The 20,542-nt window shown below is 44.6% G+C and overlaps 1 protein-coding gene across 15 annotated transcripts in view; it reads left to right on the top strand.

Annotated features, from left to right (window-relative positions):
* The window catches only part of LRRFIP1 (LRR binding FLII interacting protein 1), a 114,499-nt gene that overhangs the window by 40,729 nt on the left and 53,228 nt on the right, over positions 1-20,542 (top strand). For 8 of the 15 annotated variants that reach the window (XM_050340042.1, XM_050340045.1, XM_050340038.1 and 5 more), the window contains exons 2-3: positions 10,148-10,234; positions 17,107-17,124. In XM_050340042.1, the coding sequence (XP_050195999.1) occupies positions 10,148-10,234; positions 17,107-17,124 (105 nt within the window). Of the gene's footprint in view, positions 1-3,165; positions 3,309-10,147; positions 10,235-17,106; positions 17,125-20,542 lie in introns of those variants that run through there. The other 7 variants (XM_050340040.1, XM_050340035.1, XM_050340039.1 and 4 more) reach the window with 3 other exon arrangements.

The raw sequence follows: 20,542 nt of genomic DNA, 5'->3' as shown, positions 1-20,542 counted from the left end.
AACTGTGTACACTTGCTTTTTATTTAGCTGTGTCTGAAGGATCCAGTGGAGTGTTGAACACCAGGAGGGCTGAGGAAGAGAGAGTGTGTATGTGGGTGTACAGAGAATTCATGTTGTTGGGGAATTTGTCAGGACCTGGTTGGAATTCCGAGCCTCACTTCACATAAAATCAATCATAAGATGCTGAAGTGTGTGTTCACAGTGCTGTCAGCTCTGTATTACTGAAAAATAGAAGTTTGCTAGCATTTAAAAGACCTCTTTATCCTTCAGTTCCTACCCAGCAGGTCCATAGCACGCTTGTTTGTTTGAGTTTATCCTGAGGTATGTACGAAGTGCTTCCTCAAGTAAACCAAATAAAACCAAACATCTTTGCTTGTACATGGACTTGGAAAGTAAACGGGGAAAAAGTGTGTGGGGATGATTTATGCCTTGTAAAGCCAGTGTATTTTCCAAGTGACAGTACAAAAACTGTACAGATTTGCCAGTGAATGTAAGGGGAGCTTAATTCTCGTTAACCAAGAAAACCCAAAATGAGTTTTCTATTTTAAGCTAAGATGAAAATATTCATATTTTGTCACACTCAGTTTTTATGATGCTTCAGATTCACACAGTTCACATCACTTTCCTCTGTTAGAGCTTCTACATACAAGGCAATATGTATTTTTCCTAAAGAATTAACTCCAGTGCCTGGTCTGTGCTACCTTGAGGTGAGCCGCCGTAGTCCAGAAGTGCCTTCCTCACAGCTGAGCACCAAGCATTGCAGGAATCCCAAAATCAAACTTCACTGCACCAAAATGCTGAGCAGTCTCTGCAAATTAGGCATAACTTCTCTTGAACTCGGGGCCGTTCACAGAAGACAGACCTGCTTGGCATGGCAGGGCACAGCAGAAATGTTGCCAGCACTCGGGAAGCATCTCCAGGCAAGCCAGCCAGCTGGGATAGGAAGCACCGCTGCAGGGTAGGCCATGGCCTGCCTTCAGGTGCCGCAGATCTCTGTTGGTCTTTGCTCCTGCTGATGGAGGATAAGGAAGCACAGCAGACTGAGAACTTTATCAGCCTTAAATAATGGGCTTAGGGCTGAAGGTTATACCACCTGGAAAGGAGAGCGTTTCCTGTTGGTGTTACGTTGGCCTGGTTCCTGCTTTAAGTGTAAGCAATACCAGGGGATGAATTGAGTGTTTCTTAAATGTAGATTTAAATTAAAGGTGCTTCACAGAAAGCATTATTTCTATATCTATTGGTTTCTTTATTTTTATACACATACTGAAGTGGATTTAAGTCATTGGACACTTATTTTTTAAAGCAAAGTTGGTTCCTTTACCTGGTAGTGAAGGATAAAATAACTTGTAGACTCAACAGGGAGTTTAATGAAAGATATGACTTTGGAGACATTATTGCACTATTTGGTACTTAAAGGAGGCTTATAGGAATGATGGAGACTTTTTACAAGGACCTGGAATGACAGGACAAGGGGGAGTGGCTTCACACTGACAGAGGACCAAGTTAAATTGGGTATAAGGAAGAAATTCTTCCCTGTGAAGGTGGTGAGGCCCTGACACAGGTTGCCTGGAGAAGCTGTGGCTGCCCCATCCCTGGAAGTGTTCAAGGCCAGGCTGGATGTAGCTGGATGTTCAAGACCAGGCACCTCCTGGTGCTCAAGATTCCACTGGATCCTTCAGACACAGCTAAATGAAAAGCAAGTGCACACAGTTCTGTGACTACAGGAGCTGAGCCACAGTCTAGGAAACATTATGATTACAGCCTGGTCCAGTGGCAGGTGTCCCTGCCCATGGCAGGGGTGTGGAACTGGATAACCTTCAGGTCCCTTCTAACGCAAATCATTCTGTGGTTCTATGACTTGTGTAAAACCAGTCTGTTTGGCAAGTGTAAAGCTTCACCTGACTTAATCAGGGTTTCTCTCAGGGCCAGGGTGCAAGTAAGACATCCCTAATCCTTTTTATTTAAGATAAGTATGTCTGGCCTTTCCAGGGACAGTAGGCTATGGCTGGAGTCCAGGGACTACCAGTGAAACCAGCTGAAGCATTGCCCCCAAATGTCAAATAGTGCCAGCGCTTCCAAATTGGCTAAAACACTGCCAGCCTGAGGGACCAGATTCCTTGTACTGGGTTGGCAGCTCATGGAAAAACTGAGCTCAGTTGCTGGGTGGAGCTTTGCAGGGCTCGCCGACCTGTGCTGGCTGAGCGGGGAGGAGAGTGCAGGCCGAGTTGCTAAGGAGAAACCTGTTTTGCTTGCCGGAGAAAATCCGGTGCCAGGAAGAGATGACTCTCCATGTGCTCCGTTGTTGCTGCTGCAGAATGGGAACGGATAAAACGAGCTGTTTAAACTTCGGCAGTTCTCCCTGCCCTGATGGTTTCCTCCCTGACCTCTGGGAGGGGGATAGGTGTGTGCGCTTGGGTTGTAGTCAGAGGGAATTGAGACATGGTTTGAAATGAAATCGGGTGGAATCAAAAGATGGCACTAATTTCTCTGGAGGCAAGATTCTGCTCTGACAGTGCCGTGAATTGTTCTTGAGGTATTGTCCCATTTAGTGCCATTTAAAACCATTTGTGTCCTCTAATCCTTCTGTGGTTTTGGCTCATCCAGCTCATCACAAGAGACCTTTTGAAATGCAGGATGTCCTTTTTTTGACCAGCCACTATTCATGTTTGTGCTTCTGCAATATGGACAGACCTCGAATAGATGCTTTTTAAAATTATTATTCTTGCTTAGCGTGTAACGCCATTTCTTACAGAATAAAACCAACACCAGCTAATCCAGCGTGGATAGCTTGTTTTAAGGCCAGTCGTACACAACCCAACCTACCATACCGATATAATTGCAGCAATTAACAGCAATTAGGCGGTTTATTTCTGCCACGCAAACGCCGCTTGGTGCGAATGTATATTTATAAGCATCTATCCATCGTGTTATCTGCCAGCGCGCTGGGAGCTGCGCGGATATGCAGCCTGGAGGGCGGGCGTACGCCGGGTTGTTGGGATGTTCTGGGGGTGTTTATCTTCCTCGGGCACGAAAGGGAGGCGGTGAGGCTTGCAGCCGCTCCAGGGGGCGCTTTCCGTGGTGGGTTCCGTGGGGGTTTCGCAGCCATGCCCGGCGGCAGCGGCGGCAGCGGCGGCAGGTGTAGCCGCAGGAGCGCTCGGTCCGGCCCCGGCCGGGCAGCTCAGCCCACGCTCCCCGCTCCGCCCCCGGGCCGTGCCGGGCGGGTCCCGGCGGGGACAGGCGGCGGCAGCGGCACAGCGGGAGCCATGGAGGCGGCCGCCGACTGCCTCAGCCCGGCCGCCCAGCAGCAGGTAAGGCCGGGGGCTGCGGAGGCTCGGGCAGCGGGGCAGCCCCGCACTCCACGCGGTGGCCGGGGCCGGCCGGGGCTCGCTTTGGGAAATCATTGACCCAAACGTGAGCTGCTTGCTGCACGATCTGCTCCGGGACCAGTCGTGCCAGCAGAACCTGTAAAATGCTTTCTAAACGAAGTGACAGAACAGCCCGGGGTGACCATCAAATGGTGGTGGACGGGTTAGTCATCCCTCGACACGAGCTGTCACTGGGGCTCGCCACTGTCCCTGCACTGAAAGGAGAGGAGCTGTTATGGTGATGGTCTGTCAAGCCAGCGGCGCTGGTACGTGGGTATTAGCAGGGAAGCCTTAAGTTTACGTGTAGACTAAGGTTCATCAACCTGCTGCCTTTTATTAGTAATTTGCATTTAAGAGAAAGGTGAGGAGTAAAGCAGGATGTGGACTGACCGAGCTTTATGTGATTCACAGGCTCATTATCATATGAGTAAGTGGTGCAAAGTGTGTTTGTATTTATATCTCAGATGCAAAATATGTCAGATAATTATGCTGGTTTGACCTCTAAGCATAGAAGTCATTATAGACTCTCTTGTTTCAATGCTAAATAGCATGTGATAACTCCTATGTGAGCTCCTGAAACTCACCGGTTTAGGTCACTTGTTGCTCAAGTAGAGGTGGGAAAAACATTGCCATGGGTTAGCTGTTAGTTCTACCTGGTAGCTATGTTGGTCAGGACTATTGCAAATCAGGTGTTGCTTGTCTAAATAGACTTTAAATTGTGTAGAAGTGCAACAGACCTTGTCAGATTTTTGTCTGATAAAGAATGAACAGTTGTATAATATCTGAGGAAAAGCCTTTGTGTGAAGAATACTGGAATGGCACAGCATCCATCATGAAAAGTTATGCTGGCCCCCAAAGTGACTGGCTGGCTGTATCTTAAGCACATTGGCAAGAAGTTTAAATCAGCCTGAGAATAGTCATTGCAGAAGCACGTAATAGTGGTTGTATACAGTGAGCAGGTGTAATTTAGTTGGGCAGACTTGTGTTTTAAAGCTACTCTGGCAGTGGGATCAGAGAGCTTTTTGGAGTGTGGCTTGGTGCTGGCAAACTAACACTTCAGTCCTCCACAAAAAATACGATACTAACTTTGATTACTAGTCTTAGAAACAGGTAATTTTGCGTACATTGGAATTAAGGGGTGCTTTGTATAGATGGAAAACTCTTACACATGTAACTATGTGGCAAGTCAACATAGTCATTTGTCACTCAAAAAAAGCAGCATAACTTCCTGTCTTTGTTGGCTGTTTCTTGGGGCTGCCAGGCGAACAATGAACCCCTGGCCTTTTCAGACGGGAAAAGCTCTGAGAATGCACACCTTCAGGATGTGTGTCATTGGCCCTTACCTTACCAAGTCACCTAAATAATTCTCTCATCGAAATGATAATGACTGTGCAGCTTCCCCAATGCCGCGCTTGGGGCAGGAAGCCGTCGCTTCCGTGACTGTTGTGTATTATAGCCTGGCCACGGGCGCAGCCAGACCTTGCCTCGTCTCCAGGAGTGATATTTAAAAAGGAGGTGTGAGGGGTAACTCCTCAGCAGTTGCACATCTCATACTCCCACCTCTCCCCACTGCTGTGGGCAGCAGAAGATGCTTCTCACCCTTTCCAGCTGATATCCAGAACCTGGTTTAGTTTTTTTTGGACGTAGTTGTGCTTCGGTAGTGAACCAGGCAGTGAAACCTGCTTAGTTTTTCCCTGTTCAGAGCTAAATACAGTGAAAACTCCTTTAAGTCAGGGTAAAGATCTGCTGCTGCACAGGACTGGATTTTTATTTTCAATTGAAGTGACACTTAAGCAGGAGTGTCAAGTGCAGGGCAGGTAGACCAGCTAAAGCAACGAGCATTTTGCGGTTCAACAGTACCCTTGTTGCAGGGCTTAGTGACTGACTATAAGTCATTCTGAGCAACTGCAATAGAAGACAAAAATTCAGTGTGTGTATTTGTAGCATTTGAGAGAGTTACACAAATTAAGGTGATGATTTTTCAGCTGGTGCACAGTTCTGCGTTCATCTCAGCAGTGTGGTTGCCATCTCCTCTCATTTTGCCCAAGGGGCTTTACAGAAGCCTCTTAGGGAGGTGTTTTTTGCTATGATGTGCTCAGTAAGGCTGGAGCTGGCAATGTTTGTCAGATAAGCAATACTTCATAAAAGGGAAGTTGCAAAAGCTTTGTAATGAGTGCAATTAGGTTCATATTTTTATTATTCTCTTTTTGCCAGTGATCTGTCACTTTTGATTGAGGCCTGTATTGCTCACTGAGTCACTAGTGAATTTTAGATGATTTTAAGATCACTTCCCTGCGTCTTAGTGATTTTTAATTTTTTTTTTTTTTATCTTGAATCCCTTGAGTAGTTATTTATGCCTTAGGCAACCTAAAGATTTTCATTTTAGCTTTTGTAGTCTGAATTTCAGAAGTCTGTGTGAATTTTGGGGTGGTTTTATAATGTTCAGCAGCGTCCCTTGGAGGCTGTGATGTCTGTCTCTGCTACTGCCCTTAGAGGTAGTGGCTCTGATGAGCACTTGGACTGGATGAAGGCCAGAGTCAGGCAGGCAAAGCCTGTTTTGGTTTGGTCAGCACAGAGAGAGAAATGTAAAGTTAAGGCTGCTGTTTGCAGGGCGTGAAAGGAATCAAGGTATTTATAGTACAGAGCAGAGTCCAAAAGTTTCAAAGAGTGTGGTTTGACAAACTCGGATGAGTTTAGTCACACCCCTGCGTTTGAGGAAGAGGTCCATAATAAGTCTGACACTCAGTTGTGTTAGTCTAAAAATCTAATTTGTGTTTTTATTGTCTTAAAGATTTGCAGATTGGCTGTGAATGAGCAGGTGGGGGTGGCAGTGGAGGGTGTGTTTTGGCAGGGTACCTACACCTGTCTGTACCTGAGTTGTGCTTTTGCACAGGAAAACCTGTGCAAAAACCTCCCACACTTGCTGCAGAATTTGCTGGATGTTAGGATGCTACCAGACTTTGGTTTGATTTTGATAACGTTGTACACAGTGTAGGAGGGACTCATCCCTGCCCTGATGGATTTACTTCCTCTGAGCTCACAAGCCATGCCAGGTTTGTCGCTTATGCCACTAACAGAGTATAATAATTCCATCCACCAAAGCATGTTAGAAACAGGATTATGAAGGCCACAGGTTGATCATTTAATGACCAGCCTGACTATAGCATAATACATTTCTGTTGAGTTGGAGAACACACCTGCATAACCTCAGATACTGAATTCTTTGCATGTTTCTTGTCATCTGTTCTCTCCTTTTGCTGTGGACTCAAAAACCCTTTAGGAAAGGATGGCCTGTTTCTTACAAACCGCCTTTGTCCAGCACAAATGAGCTGGTGTTTTGTCAGGAACCACGGTGGGAGTAATTGTGTAACCATCTAAATGGCACGCAGACCCCCTTGAGAACATGTTTATAAAGGTAACAGCCCAGGTCACTTTGTATTTGATGCAGAACACCAGACCTTAAGGCACAGCATCCTTTTGATGTACAAGCTGGGGTTACGAGGGAGCCAAGAGCAGCTCTAGCGTGATGTGTGGGGGGGATTTATTCACTGTGAGGATGGTCAGGCATTGAGACAGGAGCCACCAAACCTGGAGCTTTTCAGGAGCCAACTGGGCAAAGCAACGGATGTGAGTTTGATGCTGACCCTGCTTTGAGCAGGAGGGTGGACTGGGGACCTCCAGAGGTTCCTTCCAGCCCAGACAATTCTGTAATTATTTGTTTTGACATGAGAAAAATGAATTACCGTAAAATATTAGTGTTCGGGGGAATAACAATTTAACTTCTTACAAAGGCGGTACCAGTATGTGCTAACAGCAGATTTTTAACTTAAAGTTCAAGGATCCAGAATACAGTTTCTGTTGTTTGTGTTCAGAGATACTTAATGCTGAAGAGCCATGTGGTCATGGAAAGAAAAAGTTCATAAATAAACAATATGCTTGTTCCAAGACGTAAGCCATTGTTAGTCAAAGGTGCTAAGTGAAAATGTGTTTTTCTTCTTACAAGGTTTGTAGATTGGCCATCTGCAATGAACAGGTGGAGGACTGCATAGGTGAAATAGAATTAGAGGTGCCCCATGGTTTGCTTAAAACTGAAATGCATCCTACTAAATGACAGGTTATGTGTGTGATGTTGCATGAAGTAAAATTAATTTAACTTACTGCAGTTGGTATCAGTAATCAGGGAACTGGTGAGCCTCATTCTCAGGGAGGCCTGAGAATAACTGGCTAAATTTATAATTTCTATTCCTATTTTTCAAATTGCTTCATTTCATATTATATTGTGCTTCTGAAAAATATATAATTCTGCAACATAGCTAGATATTGTGCAAATCCTTTTGCCCTCATGATATAAGGAAAGCAAGGGGAATACATATACTTTTCTGTAGTACTACATCTAAATTTTACATAAAGGCATCGAATTCTAATGTGAAAGCTCAGCTGCTTATTGAAATTCATGAGGATGAGATCTACAATAATGTTAACATAAAAATAATCTTGTTTCCACCTCTTTCTGTCGTGGGGAAAGTTTGAGATACACAGTCTGTACTGTTTGGTGTATTTTGCTTATGGAAACTTTAGGGCCCTTTGTTTTCCACAAGGAAAAAATAGTTTGCTCAGATGTTATTCTTCACCTATATCAGGTGGGATCTGCAAGTGCTACAGTTTATTTTTAAATAAACAGAAAGGAATAACATCAAGTCGATATCATTCTTGTTTGTAGAGCAGTGATTTCTTACCTTTAGCATACATCTCGGGGTATGTTTACATAGTGGGTGTCATAAACAAATTCACACACTGCAAGTGGATCATAACACTGCCTGGCAGGGATTCTGCTTAGGATTTGCCTGGCAGCAAGGCTGGGGTGGTGTTGATTTTGGTTTTGGTTTGGTTTGGTTTTTTTTGGACAAACTGCTTCAGGTTGGGAAGTGCTGTTAAACACTTCTGGGAATGCATGCCTGCACCCTGGAGCTTGCTGTCACCTAGCTCCATAAGTAACGGATGATGAGAGGGAGAGGGGTGGTTTTGGGTGCAGATATGGAGATAATGAGTTTATGTCCATGGCAGAGCCAGTTACCTCAAAATTCAAGCCCTGAACTCAAAGGAGAGCAGCACTTTGTGCAAAACCAGCCTGATTCTCTTTCTGCCATGAGCTTTTTCACTCTCCGAGAAGGTGGGTTTTTTTTTGCTATTACAAGTAATTTTTCAGACTGAAGTTCACAGAATCACAGGATAATTGGGGTTGGGAGGCACCTGTGGAGATCTTTCAGTCCAACCCCACTGCCCAGGCAGGGTCACCTGGAGCAGGAGACACAGGAACGTGTCTGAGTGGGTTTGAAATGTCTCCAGAGAGGGAGACTCCATGAACTCCCTGGGCAGCCTGTTCCAGTGCCACCCTCCATGGAAAGATTTTCATCCTCATGTTAAGGTGGACCTTCTCGTGGTTTAGTTTATGGCCGTTGCTCCCCTTCCTGTGGCCGGGTACACCTGAAAAGAGTCTGGCACCATCCTCTTGACACCTGCCTTGGAGATATATGTATGGACTGATGAGATCATCTCTTGGTCTTCTCTTCTGCAGACTGAGGTTTTAAGATGTACAGCATCACAAGGCTCCCAGTCCTCCCTACGCTGCTTATGCTTGGTTTTCATTAGCTCTTTTCTATTAGTTGCAAATTCCAGCCAACCTACAAGGCAATTTTTGGCTTTTTTTCTGTGTTTTATGCTGTGTTTTTGAAGGCCCTTTTCCCCAAGCTTGAGTGGTGAATACACTTACAGAAGGGAAAAGAAATTATACCTTTTTTTCTGGTTTCCCTTCTGTTTAGAAGCACTGGTGAAAACATCAGCATTTTGATTTATCTGTGTGCTTGACCTTGATATTACTGCAGTTTTTCCTGTAAATTTGGATGCTGTACTTGGAGTGGAAAGTTTCAGAAGCAGAGGAGTTGGGTGTAACACCAGGGTGACTGGCTGAGTGATGCCTTTGACTCCCTGCTGAGCTATTCTGAATTCTGCTGGGTGAGCTGCTCACAGCTGTACTGTACCAAGCCTGAACTAATTTCACATTTTCCTCTGTAAGACCTACTGGCTTTGCCTGGGATTTAAAGCAGAATATTAAAAATGTTACTGCAATGTATAGCATGTTCCAGCACTTCCAACAGGGCTGAAGTGAGGAAGCACTCCCTAAAGGCCTGTTCCTGGCAGAATTCCACCCCAGAGAGGTTTGGACTGGAATATGGAGTTCTGGAGACTCATAATTGCATTTTTTCAGGTTCCTTACCCTCCATCATTTCAGCCTTAGCTGTGCACAGTCATGCTGAACAGCAGTGTTTACCCAACCCCTGTGCCCAGGTATGTGTGCGCAGTGTCAGCGGTGAGGAAAAAAGGCACATGATGTGTTTGCTGCTGGTCAAATTAATTCATCAATAAAAAATAATCCAACACCGCAGGGGAGGGGAAAAAAACCCACCCAAAACAAAAAGAGCAAAACCCGCCTTTCTTAAGTAAATCTCCCTGTTTCCTCTCCAGCCACACAAACAGTAATTAAAGAGACACAAAGCACTTTTAAACACAAGTGCTAACGAGGGTTGTGCCTTCGTGGGGGTGTATTAGCTGTGAAGATAACACGTTATGGAAGGCAGGGCCATTACTTGCAATAGGGAATTAACTCCTACGGATGTGTTCACAGTCTTGCCTAGTCAAGCCTCCTTGTTTCACGCCCTGCTTAACAGGTGTGTTTCACGCTGGATTGTCCAGCTTTCATTTCATTCCTGTGTTCCCATTCGCAGGCTGAAGCGAGGCTCGCGGCGAAGCGAGCGGCGCGGGCAGAGGCACGGGAGATCCGAATGAAAGAACTGGAGAGACAGCAGAAGGAGGTAAGGTCAAGGCTCTTGGGGGGTGTTTGGACTATATGCAGGGAAGAAGACGATCAGAGATTGTGGAAGAGAGGGTTAATCTATATTCTGTTGGAAACACATATAGTCTGCGTGGAACTAATATTAACCTTAGAACAGCCTGGAAAAAATATGGATCGTGGCAAGGATTTTATCTTGCTGAAGCCAGTGTAATTATTCACAGAGAATACTGGTGGTTAGTAATTATTGCTTAATATTAAACTTTGAAGTATGCAGCTTCTTTGTGTGTGCATTGGGGGTGGTGGATTCTTATCACTTCGTTAGAAATCTAATGAATATGGAAGACTCCTGGCCCTTGTATAACTCTATTGTAAGTTGTTCTGCTTTCTGCTGTGAAGCTGATATTGGGCTCTCCCCCAGTTTGTAAAAAGGATGGTCTGCTGTTGGCAGGAGCAGCGACAGAAACTGAACTTGGCAAAGCATTACCTTCTCCAAAGAATTTGGATTAAATGCCTGCTTGTAGTCTCTCCCAAATTCTGGAAGAGCTGGTTGCTTTATACCACCAGCAGAGTTCCTGTGCCTCTACCTGTCAGCACGTGGGAGGTCATGCGCTTCCAGCACAGGAATGATCTCAAAGACCAGAAAGCTTGTCCTGCTCCTGCTGTGTTTGACAAGTACTCAGCGTCACTGCTACAAGAAACTGGGAGCAGCATTTGTTTAGGAGCTCTAGAAGATTAACTGGTGCTATTGGAATGGGGCTGCAAGCAAGGGTTGGCACAGGTGAACTGAACCAAAAGGGCTTAAAACTTGTATTTGTTGATGTTGATGAAGTGAAACAGCAGAGTAGGCATTACAAGGCCAACAGTAATAACAATTTAATTTTTTCCATAGATTTTTGAGGGCAAAGGAAGTAGTAGGGAATCTGGGGTCAGGGTGTGGGAATACGTAGAATAAATGCACAAGAGCACATAGTGCACAAGGGGGAATGGCTTTACAGTGAAAGGGAGTATGTTTAGATATTAGGAAGAAATTCTTCCCTCTGAGGGTGGTGAGGCCCTGGCACAGGTTGCCCAGGGAAGCTGTGGCTGCCTCATCCCTGGCAGTGTCCAAGGCCAGGTTGGATGGGGCTTGGAGCAACTTGGGCTAGTGGAAGGTATTCCTGCAGGGGGCTGGAATGGGATGATTTTTAAGGTCCCTTCTAACCCAGGCCATTCTGTAATTCAGTGATTCTACATCTGTGCTTTAGGGTGCATAGAATTCAGGACTCGGTGTAGCTTCTAAGCAGTGAATCAGGATATGGATGAGGGGATGATGGCAGACCAGTGTCAGTGCAGGCTGCAGCAACCAGCCCGCAAAAGAAGCGCTTGGCAGTTCACCCACACCCAGCTTTTGGAGCGTCTCCTCCAGGTGGGGTATGTCTGGATGTGTCTCAGCACCCTGTAGCCACAGCAGGGTTTGATGTACCTCCAAACACAGCAGCAGTGAGAGCTGTGAGGGAGCCTTGCTGCAGACACAGAGCTCGTGGAAGAGAGAGAAGCCTTTTCCTGCTGCATTTGCTGCTTTCTAAAGGATGTTTTTTGCAACCTGGCCCACGGTCGGGAGGTCTAAGTGTTGGCACTGCCAAGCTGCCGACAGCCCGGTGGGACTTGCCAGGCAGCCCGTGGGAGGGCTTGTGGTAAACAAGCACCAGGTGTTTTGTTTGGGCAGGAAGGTAAATACCAGAGTCACGGCAGCTGACACCATCTAATTTACAGATAACTTGAGTGCAGCTAATGACCCCTTTGAAGATTAAAAGCTGATGCTGCAAAGGGTGCCCTAATGAACTGAAATTTTGGTCTGAAAACTGAAGCTTGTGTGCATGCTCCTGCACTTAATCACTGAGGAGCTTGTGATCTGAAAATCTGTGACAAATTTCCTAGAGATAGGAATCGAATAGGACAGGATGTCCCTCTGAAATACCACATTCAGTGAAAGCTCAGCCACAATCTCCTTTGTAATTCACTGGCATAAATGACATAATATGACTACACATTTATTTTGTATTTTGCAAGCTCGGGTATTCTGTAACTTTTCGAAACAGCTTAATCTCAGCCCTCAGATGCCAGGTAGAGCTAGTTAGGGTTGTCTGGAGAAAGTTTTTCCTTGCCACAAGTATCCTGCAGGTAAAATAAAAAATATAGAAAATCTCAAGCAGTGATCAACACGAGATTTGGCACCTACCCCTTCCTTGTTGGGGAACCTACTGTAACACTGATATCTGTACAGCTTGTCATCTGCCATCCTCATTTCCCTTTGCAAACTTTTCAGAGACTTAAAGAGCACTTTTCCACTACTGCCATGTTAAATAACCAGAATTTAAAGCACTTACTTTACTACTTCAGAAGGCTTTTTAGAGCCAGCTGTGGCACTTAAAAAGCAATAAATAAATTTATTGCATGTGCGTGTACTTGTTCATGCTTAAAGCGCTGTACATGCCCTGGCAGGCTTTCCTGTGGAGCATGGATTACTTGAAAATATATTTATAATGCTGGTCTGGTTTAAAATTTTCCAGGTGCTACCATTACAGGCTATAACCATGGCAGTGTAGCCCTCGCTGGCAGAGAAGCAGAGTGTTTTAATAATTTGGATTTGGCAACTGGCTCCTCTCCTGCCCACCCCCTAATATTAACAACATTTCTTGATCTTGTGCTTCATTTTCCTCATTTTAAAATAACCAGGTGACTTTCGCATCGCGAGTTTACACATACGATGGAGAAATTACGTAGCAGAAACAGATGGGCTTTTGGCAGAAAACACTTGATTGCAGGGGGAGATGTGGGAAAAGTTCCTGTGGAAGGAAGGCTGCAGCCGGTCACTGTGGTGGGGCACGATTGCAGGTGTGTCCCACAGGTGGTATCATGGCATCACCTCCCACAACCTCATGCCAGGCAGCAGAAAGAAGGATAAGTGTACCAGTGCTTTGGGTTTTTGAGTTTTTCTTCTCTGAGGAGAGGAAGGTAAGGAGAACACAAACACAAGTTTATAGTAAAGTGTAAACTGGGTAGATGAAAAGTGTTTTCTGAAGCTGAAGAAAGAAAATAAGCACAGGAATCATGACCTGGTCACAGAATCCCAGAATGGTTTGTGTTGAAAGGGACCTTAAAGCTCATCTTGTTCCAGCCCTCTTCCATGGACAGGTTCCACTATACCAGATTACTCCAAGCCCTGTCCAACCTGGCCTTGAACACTTCCAGGGATGGGGCAGCCACAGCTTCTCTGGGCAACCTGTGCCAGGCCCTCACCACCCTTCCTAATACCTAATCTAAGCCCACTCTCTGTGAATTTGAAGCCATCACCCCTTGTACACAAATGTAAGAGCTTGAACGTTTCTGATTTCTCATTCAGTGCTGCTTTGTTGTTGTTATTCACCAAAGATGTAAATAATTAATCTGGAGGCCTGGATAGGTTTGCTGTTTTGCTTCCACACACAGTAAGTCACTGCAGGAGAGCTCTCATTGCCAGTGCATGTTCTGAGCTGAACGGACAATTACATTAGATGGTATTTGTTCCCTTCCCTGTTTCCACACCGCTGATACCCACCAGCTGGTGGGAGTCAGAGCCATGATGGGTTCTCTTTTACCACACCATGCTGCCAGGGCCTTTAAACATTTGGTTTTCAGCTGCAGAGTCTGAGGCCAGTCCCTTTGGCTTGTACTTGTGCTTGGTCCTGAGACAAATGCTTGTGTACACTCATATATTTATTGTTAATTCACGCAGAAGAGCAAGTCAGGAGTTTTCAGCTCAGTTTTTCTGAGTTACAAGTTGTTAATTCTCGTGGGGCTGCCAGGTAAAATGGAAAGAATAGTTTTTTTCCTGTGCATTTTTTTTTCCTTTTTCTCAGAAGCTCAACATGAGGTGCACTAAAGCCTTTTTTTCCCAAGCAGTATTTAACAGGAATGTTTCAAGACACGTAACAGCTGCAGCGTTAAGGCTAATTGTAGAGAATGTTTCCTGTAGGAGTACCTTCTGTGTGTTCTGCTGGCAAGGCTTTAAATGTCTCTTGGAGGACTGACACTTGGAGACCACAGTTTAAGCTGATATTAGTGCCTGAAGTGAAAAGACAGTGATCTCCTCCCACTCCTTAATCGACTGGATAAGATTCCTCCTTGTCAGTTTGCACATTAGATGAGCCCTCTAGTTCAAGGCAAGTGCACTGTGCTAGTCTCCTGCTTTCATTTTCAGCTCTTGTTTTAAGGGCACAGCACAAAACTTGCCTTGGCTATTTTGTAAATTCCTTCTTTACCAGCCTACTCACTTTTCCTCCTTTGGATTCGTATTTCCTTAGAATAAAGTATGCCACCAATACTTTTTAATGGAAAAGAAAAGATAGAGAAAAGCAAAATTCTTGTGGCTTGAATGGGAAGGGTGAGACTGACTGTGAAACTCGGTGCTTACATATGCAGGGAAGAAATGGAGAAGTTTTCTGATGGTTAATCTGTACCTGTCTTACACAGCCAGTGTGAAGATGCACAGGAAAATTTGGAAAGGGACAATACTGAAGGTTTTTTTAGTAGACTCTGGACTTCTGCCACCATCTAACAATGCATCACTGGCTTGTTCTGTGCTGTTCTAAAGCTATTTCTATGAAAAACGTTATTTTTGTGGGAAAACATCTGTGATGGGGAAACCAGGAAAACAGTCTGCCACTAATACTGTGGACAAAACACATTTGGGATTTTTTGTCATACCCTAATACAGGAAAGTACTGTTTAAGACCTTTGACTGCTTAGGTTTCTGTTGACTCTTAAGTTTTTGTGGGGGGCACACCTGCAATAGGAATTATTGTTTAGAAGTGTGTTTTCTCCTGTAACATACCATCTAAGGAGGACAGTATCACCACAGAATCCTCGAGTGGTTTGGGTTGGAAGGGACCTTAAGAAACATCTAGTTTCAACACCCCTGCCATGGGCTGTGACACGTCCCACTAGGACACTGCCAAGGGATCAGTAACTTCAGAGCAGAGCTGTTGTAATGCCTGTTAGCATTCAGAACTCCAGGTTTTATAAAACACTGGAACAGTTACGATGATGCACTTGGCTTTATCCCTGTGCCCCTCTCCACCTCCTTCCGTGGTGCCTGGTCTGAACAAGGGCCTCCTTGTTATCTTGTCTGTTGGCAATCAGAGTCCCGGGCACAAGACTCCTTGCATGTCTTGCTTTTGGACTCAGTGGGAATACCTTCTGTGCCAACCCTGAAGAACTGGGGTTTCAAAAATAAGACTTCCACGGTGTTGCCTGAAAGCATGGGCAAAAAACCAGCACTGAAAAGTTAAAGCCTAAACAGCTGCGTGGTAGTTGCGGCAATTAAACCTGTGGTGCTTGGCTTCTGTGTATGGACAAAAGGCACCCTGTGTGTGCCACAGAAAAACCAGAGACTGGAATTGTGTGCAGTCTTGGGAACTGTGGGAGCACCTAGTTAATTTTCTTCTTCAGGGCTTTCTTAGGAGAAGGTAAGCAAGGTAGTTAATTTGTGTGGGAATGGTGGTTTTAAATGCGGGTCCTAATTATCCCCCCTGCGCTTGTTGGAGTGGGAATTAATGCTGCTCGGGTATTAATTTGGGTTCTGCACTTGTCCTTCGTGAAGGGGAACCTGATCAGGAGGGCAGGGATTGAAAAATGTATGTTCAGCTTCCCAGAGCTGGGATCTGGATTTCTCTGAGGTGTTCCAGAGAGCAGTGGGTGGCAGGGATCCTCTGAATACCCCAAAGTACAGGAGACTGACTACCCTGCTGCCTGCTGACCCACTGGAGGATTGGAGTCGGAGCAGTGTATGTTCCCTCCCCCCTAGAGCAGCGGTCTGATGGTGTTTACTCAGTGTCTCTGCTTGTCTCAAAAGATCATCAGTGAGGCAGCTGAGGACTCTCGGACCAGAGCTGGGATATGTTTCCTGAAGATCTAGAGCTTGGTGTTCAGCAGGGAAGTGGGGAGAATGAAACTTCAGCTTCCTTCTGGATTTGTGTAGCTAGCTAGGTGTTTTTTAAGAAGAAGGGTTCTTTGGGTTTTTTGAACCCAGAAGGGTTTCTGGCTTTAGGAAAGATTAAAGAAAAAAACATGTTTTCTGTTTTCACGTGGGTTTCCAAAGTTGATCAGTCAGGGGCAGTTCTCCACTTATTCAAATTCAGATGTAGTAGAGTGACCGTAATGCTTTTGTGCACTATCAAAGTGCTCCAAGATTATCGAGCAAAGAGTCAGCAGTGTATTTATTAAGTCCTGAAAACAACATGAGGCTCCCTGGAAACATTAAATACTGAAAAAGCAACCTGCAGAGATCCTCCAGTGCTGGCAATGTATTTGCAAGGAATTTTCCAGGAGCTGGCTATGCTGTATATAGGTGAAAGGTGTGTAGGGTTGGTGGTTTTGTAACCGTGCTTCATCCCTTAAGGACAAAATTTGTCCTTTAACTACAGACAAATTGTTCTTTTTTTGATACTGTTTGCTTTTATTTTGGTGATAGATGCACAGCTGTCATGCCAGGTGAATATTTGGGCATTCATTCCTGTGATGGAGGAGGCTGGGAAAGCGAGAGGACCTGGCTCACTGCTGGGCTGGGCTCTGGCCTGGTGCAAAGCCTGGGGACCAAATGTCCCATGTGCCTCTAAGGGCCCGGTGGGAATGAAAACAGGAATACTGTGTTGTAGCTGGGTGCATGGAGCAGGCCTACAGTGCGAATGCTGCTTTTGTTCTACCTAAATCTACAGGACTTTGATATGCACTTCTTTGTACTCATGTTTTGCTGTACTTTCTGTAAAAAATTATGTTTTTTCCCTCTAGAATGAGCTGTGAAATGTTGCATTGCTATGTATCCATTCATGCTTAGCTTTGTTCCTTGTTTCTTTCCTTTCACTTTTCCCTCAGATCTATCAAGTCCAGAAGGTAGGGCTTGCTCGCTTTCATTCTTGTTTGCATGTGTTCCTGTGTTGTGAGTCATGCTAGAATTTCAGAATCACAGAATCATTTAGGTTGGAAAAGACCTGCAAGATCTTTGAGCCCAACCTAGAAAATCCTCTAAAGAATGGGAGATGCACAGCAGGCTGTAAATTTCCATGAAATTCTTCCCTTCCCTCCCTTAGTCTTGTAGTGTGGATGATAAAGGGGAGTGGGGGGAAGATGACCCATGGAAAATGTCTGGTCAGGCACTTAATATGATCTTTTTCTACAGCCTGTTTGGCCAAAGAATAAGCAATAAACAGAAGAGTGACTTGGCAGGGCGGGCTCACAGGAGGGTATGGTGGCTCCGTGTGTCACCCAGAACCACACAAACATTTGTGTGCCAAAGGCCAAGAGTATCCCTGGAAGTATTTCAGGCTGGGCAAGCATTTAACAGGTGCCAGCAGGAAGAATGACTTTCAGATGACTTTGTTTGCAGAAAGTCACTGAAGGAAATCAGCGATGCTGTGTTTGAATTCATAATCTTTTGGTAAATAAACCAAATGACCGTCCTTCCAATGGCACCTAAGCGATATAAGTTCTTTTACATTATTTAATCCTCTCTCACCTCAATTTTAAGTCATGATCTCTTCCCTCCTCCCAAGTTACTTTTCATGATGGTGGCCGAGATGATGATGGTAATAGTAGGTCTTAGGCCACTTGATATGTAGCAGCAGAGGTTTTGGAGTTTGTGTTATGATGTTTGGCTGTTCTACACTTCCAGCATCTGAACTATGTGGTACCTAGAAACAGAAATAGCTCCAAAGAGGATTTACAGGGAGGGAGAAAGCACATATTTCTTTAAGCCTGCCCTTTTCTCCCTTATTGAATATTTCCTTTTTGCTTCCTGAGATATTTTGATTGCTTGCTGAGTGATGAATGTGTCCTAAAACCACGGCGTGTTTGGTTTTGTTCTGGCACTCCAGCTGCCCTAACTGCATGTTTCAAGCTTGACCTAGCAGTGCATGTGCTTCTTGGAAGTGCTGTTCTCCAATTTGAGTGCGTATGTATATGAAGAGAGCTGCTCAAATCATGTGCTCTGGTATTTAACCCTGACCCCATCGATTGAGCAACAAATCTATCTTACTCTTGGTTTTATTTCTGGAGTTGACTGCGTAGTGAGTGACTCAACGTCTGCCCATGGATCAACAGGCTCGTTATTAATCTCCTTTATGGGAACTAATTTAACCTGCTGGTGCAAACGCAGCCCCGTGGGAGCCCAGGAGGTTGTTTACTGTTGGTGTCCTGACATGGATGAGAAGATAAGTGGGTTATCCTCCCAGCATCCCGTAGTGAGTTTGCAAGTCTGGCAGTTTCACTGTCGCTTAGTGAGCAAATCGCATCTGGAATTCTCTCTCAATGGTATTAACGTCATTAATTATTTAATTTTAATATCACTTTTCAGGATAGAAGGGAACTTGAGTCTGGCAAGGGCCTCTATCTGAAGCCTAAGTGAATGGCTAAGCACCATTTCTTCCTTTAACCCATTCGAATCAGGCCCCTGGGGACAGAACAGAAGAGTCAGTGCACAGAAATAAATAGGAAGGGGCTGAGGGGTCAAAATACTTTAGACTTCAAAAGCTGCCTGTTCAGTCCCATATGACATGTGCTGTTTAAAAGATAATAGATTAAAAATAGTCTCAAGACGGTTGCATTCATTAAGATTTTTCGTTAGGGGATATTAAGCTTGTGGCTGTGTAATTTGAAGAGGAGGAGGAGAAGCCTGTAAGTAGAACTTAAATTGTGACACAGCAAGTCTTATAAGGGGTATTTCCTTATCTGCCTTTTACAATGCTGAATTCAGAAGCCAGTGTCAGAAAATGAGAACAGAAGGCAGGAAAAAGGAGCAGCAGACCTTTCAGAAATTACTAGTGTGTTTATGGGTCTTTTCTGTGTGTGAGAAAGGATTCTCCATTTTAATAGTGTTTTTTAAAATTAATGTCTCTTAATGGCTGAAAAGCCTCTAATAAGGCTTTACCTGACCTGCTTTACTGCAAACCATATAATCTGTAGGTTTTTATCATGTACACAGCCCTGACCAGCTGGAGCTTATAGAATTTTCAGGGGTCATTTTTGGGCTGTGATGTACATAAAAGTTAATTTTATAACGTTCTGCTGTGTGGGTTTTGCTTCTACCTGGAAGTAACGAGTCTGAGCCCTTGTGAGAAGTGTGCAACGCTTGAAGAAACGATTCATGTCGTGCCCTCAGATTTCCTGTAGTTCAAGGGGGAATTTTCACTTGTGTGTAATTTGGCTAGGCATTGTGTAGGGAATGGGATATTCTTGAACACACAATGAGATGCTTTGCAGGGAAAGCAGAGGGGAATACTTCCCTGTTCCCATAGGGAAGTGGTTAAAGAGGTTATCGAACTGTTGTCTCTTTTCCTTGTTCCAGAGATATGTTGACATACTACTTAACTCTGCCATGCAGTGAATTTATTTCCTGTTTTCAAATTACTGACCTAAAAACTTATTTTCTAATATTTTTCCTAATAACTGGGATTGCTCCGAGCTCCTGCCTTTTCACGGTTTGTCCTCAATATTGGTAGCATTTAAAGGTAGGTCATTGAACAGTTCAGACTATCCAGGATGTGTAATTGAGCACCTCACTACCTATTTTGCTCTCTCCAGAGCTGTTGGGAATAAAGTAAAATGAAGAATACTTTAACATGAAAACAATTTTGTTGTTTGAAGAGGAAGAACTCTGAACTGGAAATAAACTGATACAGTATCAAAGATCACATAGCTGTTGGTTCTAGTGTATTAATAAACTAGTGAATGAGGTTTTTAAGGGTGAAAGCAAAATTACATTAGTACCATTGAGCGAGTGGTAAAACCAGAGTGCAGTACAGAACACGTGATTTTCTTTTATCATTTCCTAAGGTTTCAACTGTTGATACTCCTGTCTCCTCAAGCCCGTAGGAAAGCTCTAAAATACGTATTATGCTTCCTTAAGCAGGATTTCCATTTGGCTGTTGCTGTGCTTTAGGCCAGTGATTTTTCTTCCCCTGGGAACCTTATGATCACCATTAAAAATGCAAAATTCCTGAGACCAGAGTTGGCATGATTGTTAAGGGAGGAAGAAAAGTCCCCTTAAACCTGTGTATCTTTGAACGATTTGCTGCCTGGTGGAAATTCAAATTCATTGGGAACTCCACGAGATCATGCAAAGAAATTACAAGCTGAGAAGCAGTTCAGATGAGACAGTCTATTAAGAAAATTCATGGCATTTGGAACTGAAAGGCAGGGAGCTTTCCAGCCTTGCCTGCATTGGTGGAGCTTGTCCTCTTCTATCCTTATTGGCGCTCCCACCACTGTCAGATGGCTGAAGTGAAGGCAAAAAGCCTCGTGCTCTGAATGGAGC

Source organism: Myiozetetes cayanensis, unplaced genomic scaffold (assembly GCF_022539395.1).
Source record: "Myiozetetes cayanensis isolate MyiCay16 unplaced genomic scaffold, myiCay2020 scf9, whole genome shotgun sequence".
Taxonomy (NCBI): Eukaryota; Metazoa; Chordata; class Aves; order Passeriformes; family Tyrannidae; genus Myiozetetes; species Myiozetetes cayanensis.
The sequence above is the reverse complement of the archived record's forward strand: the minus strand, read 5'-3'. Positions and strand labels throughout refer to the sequence as shown.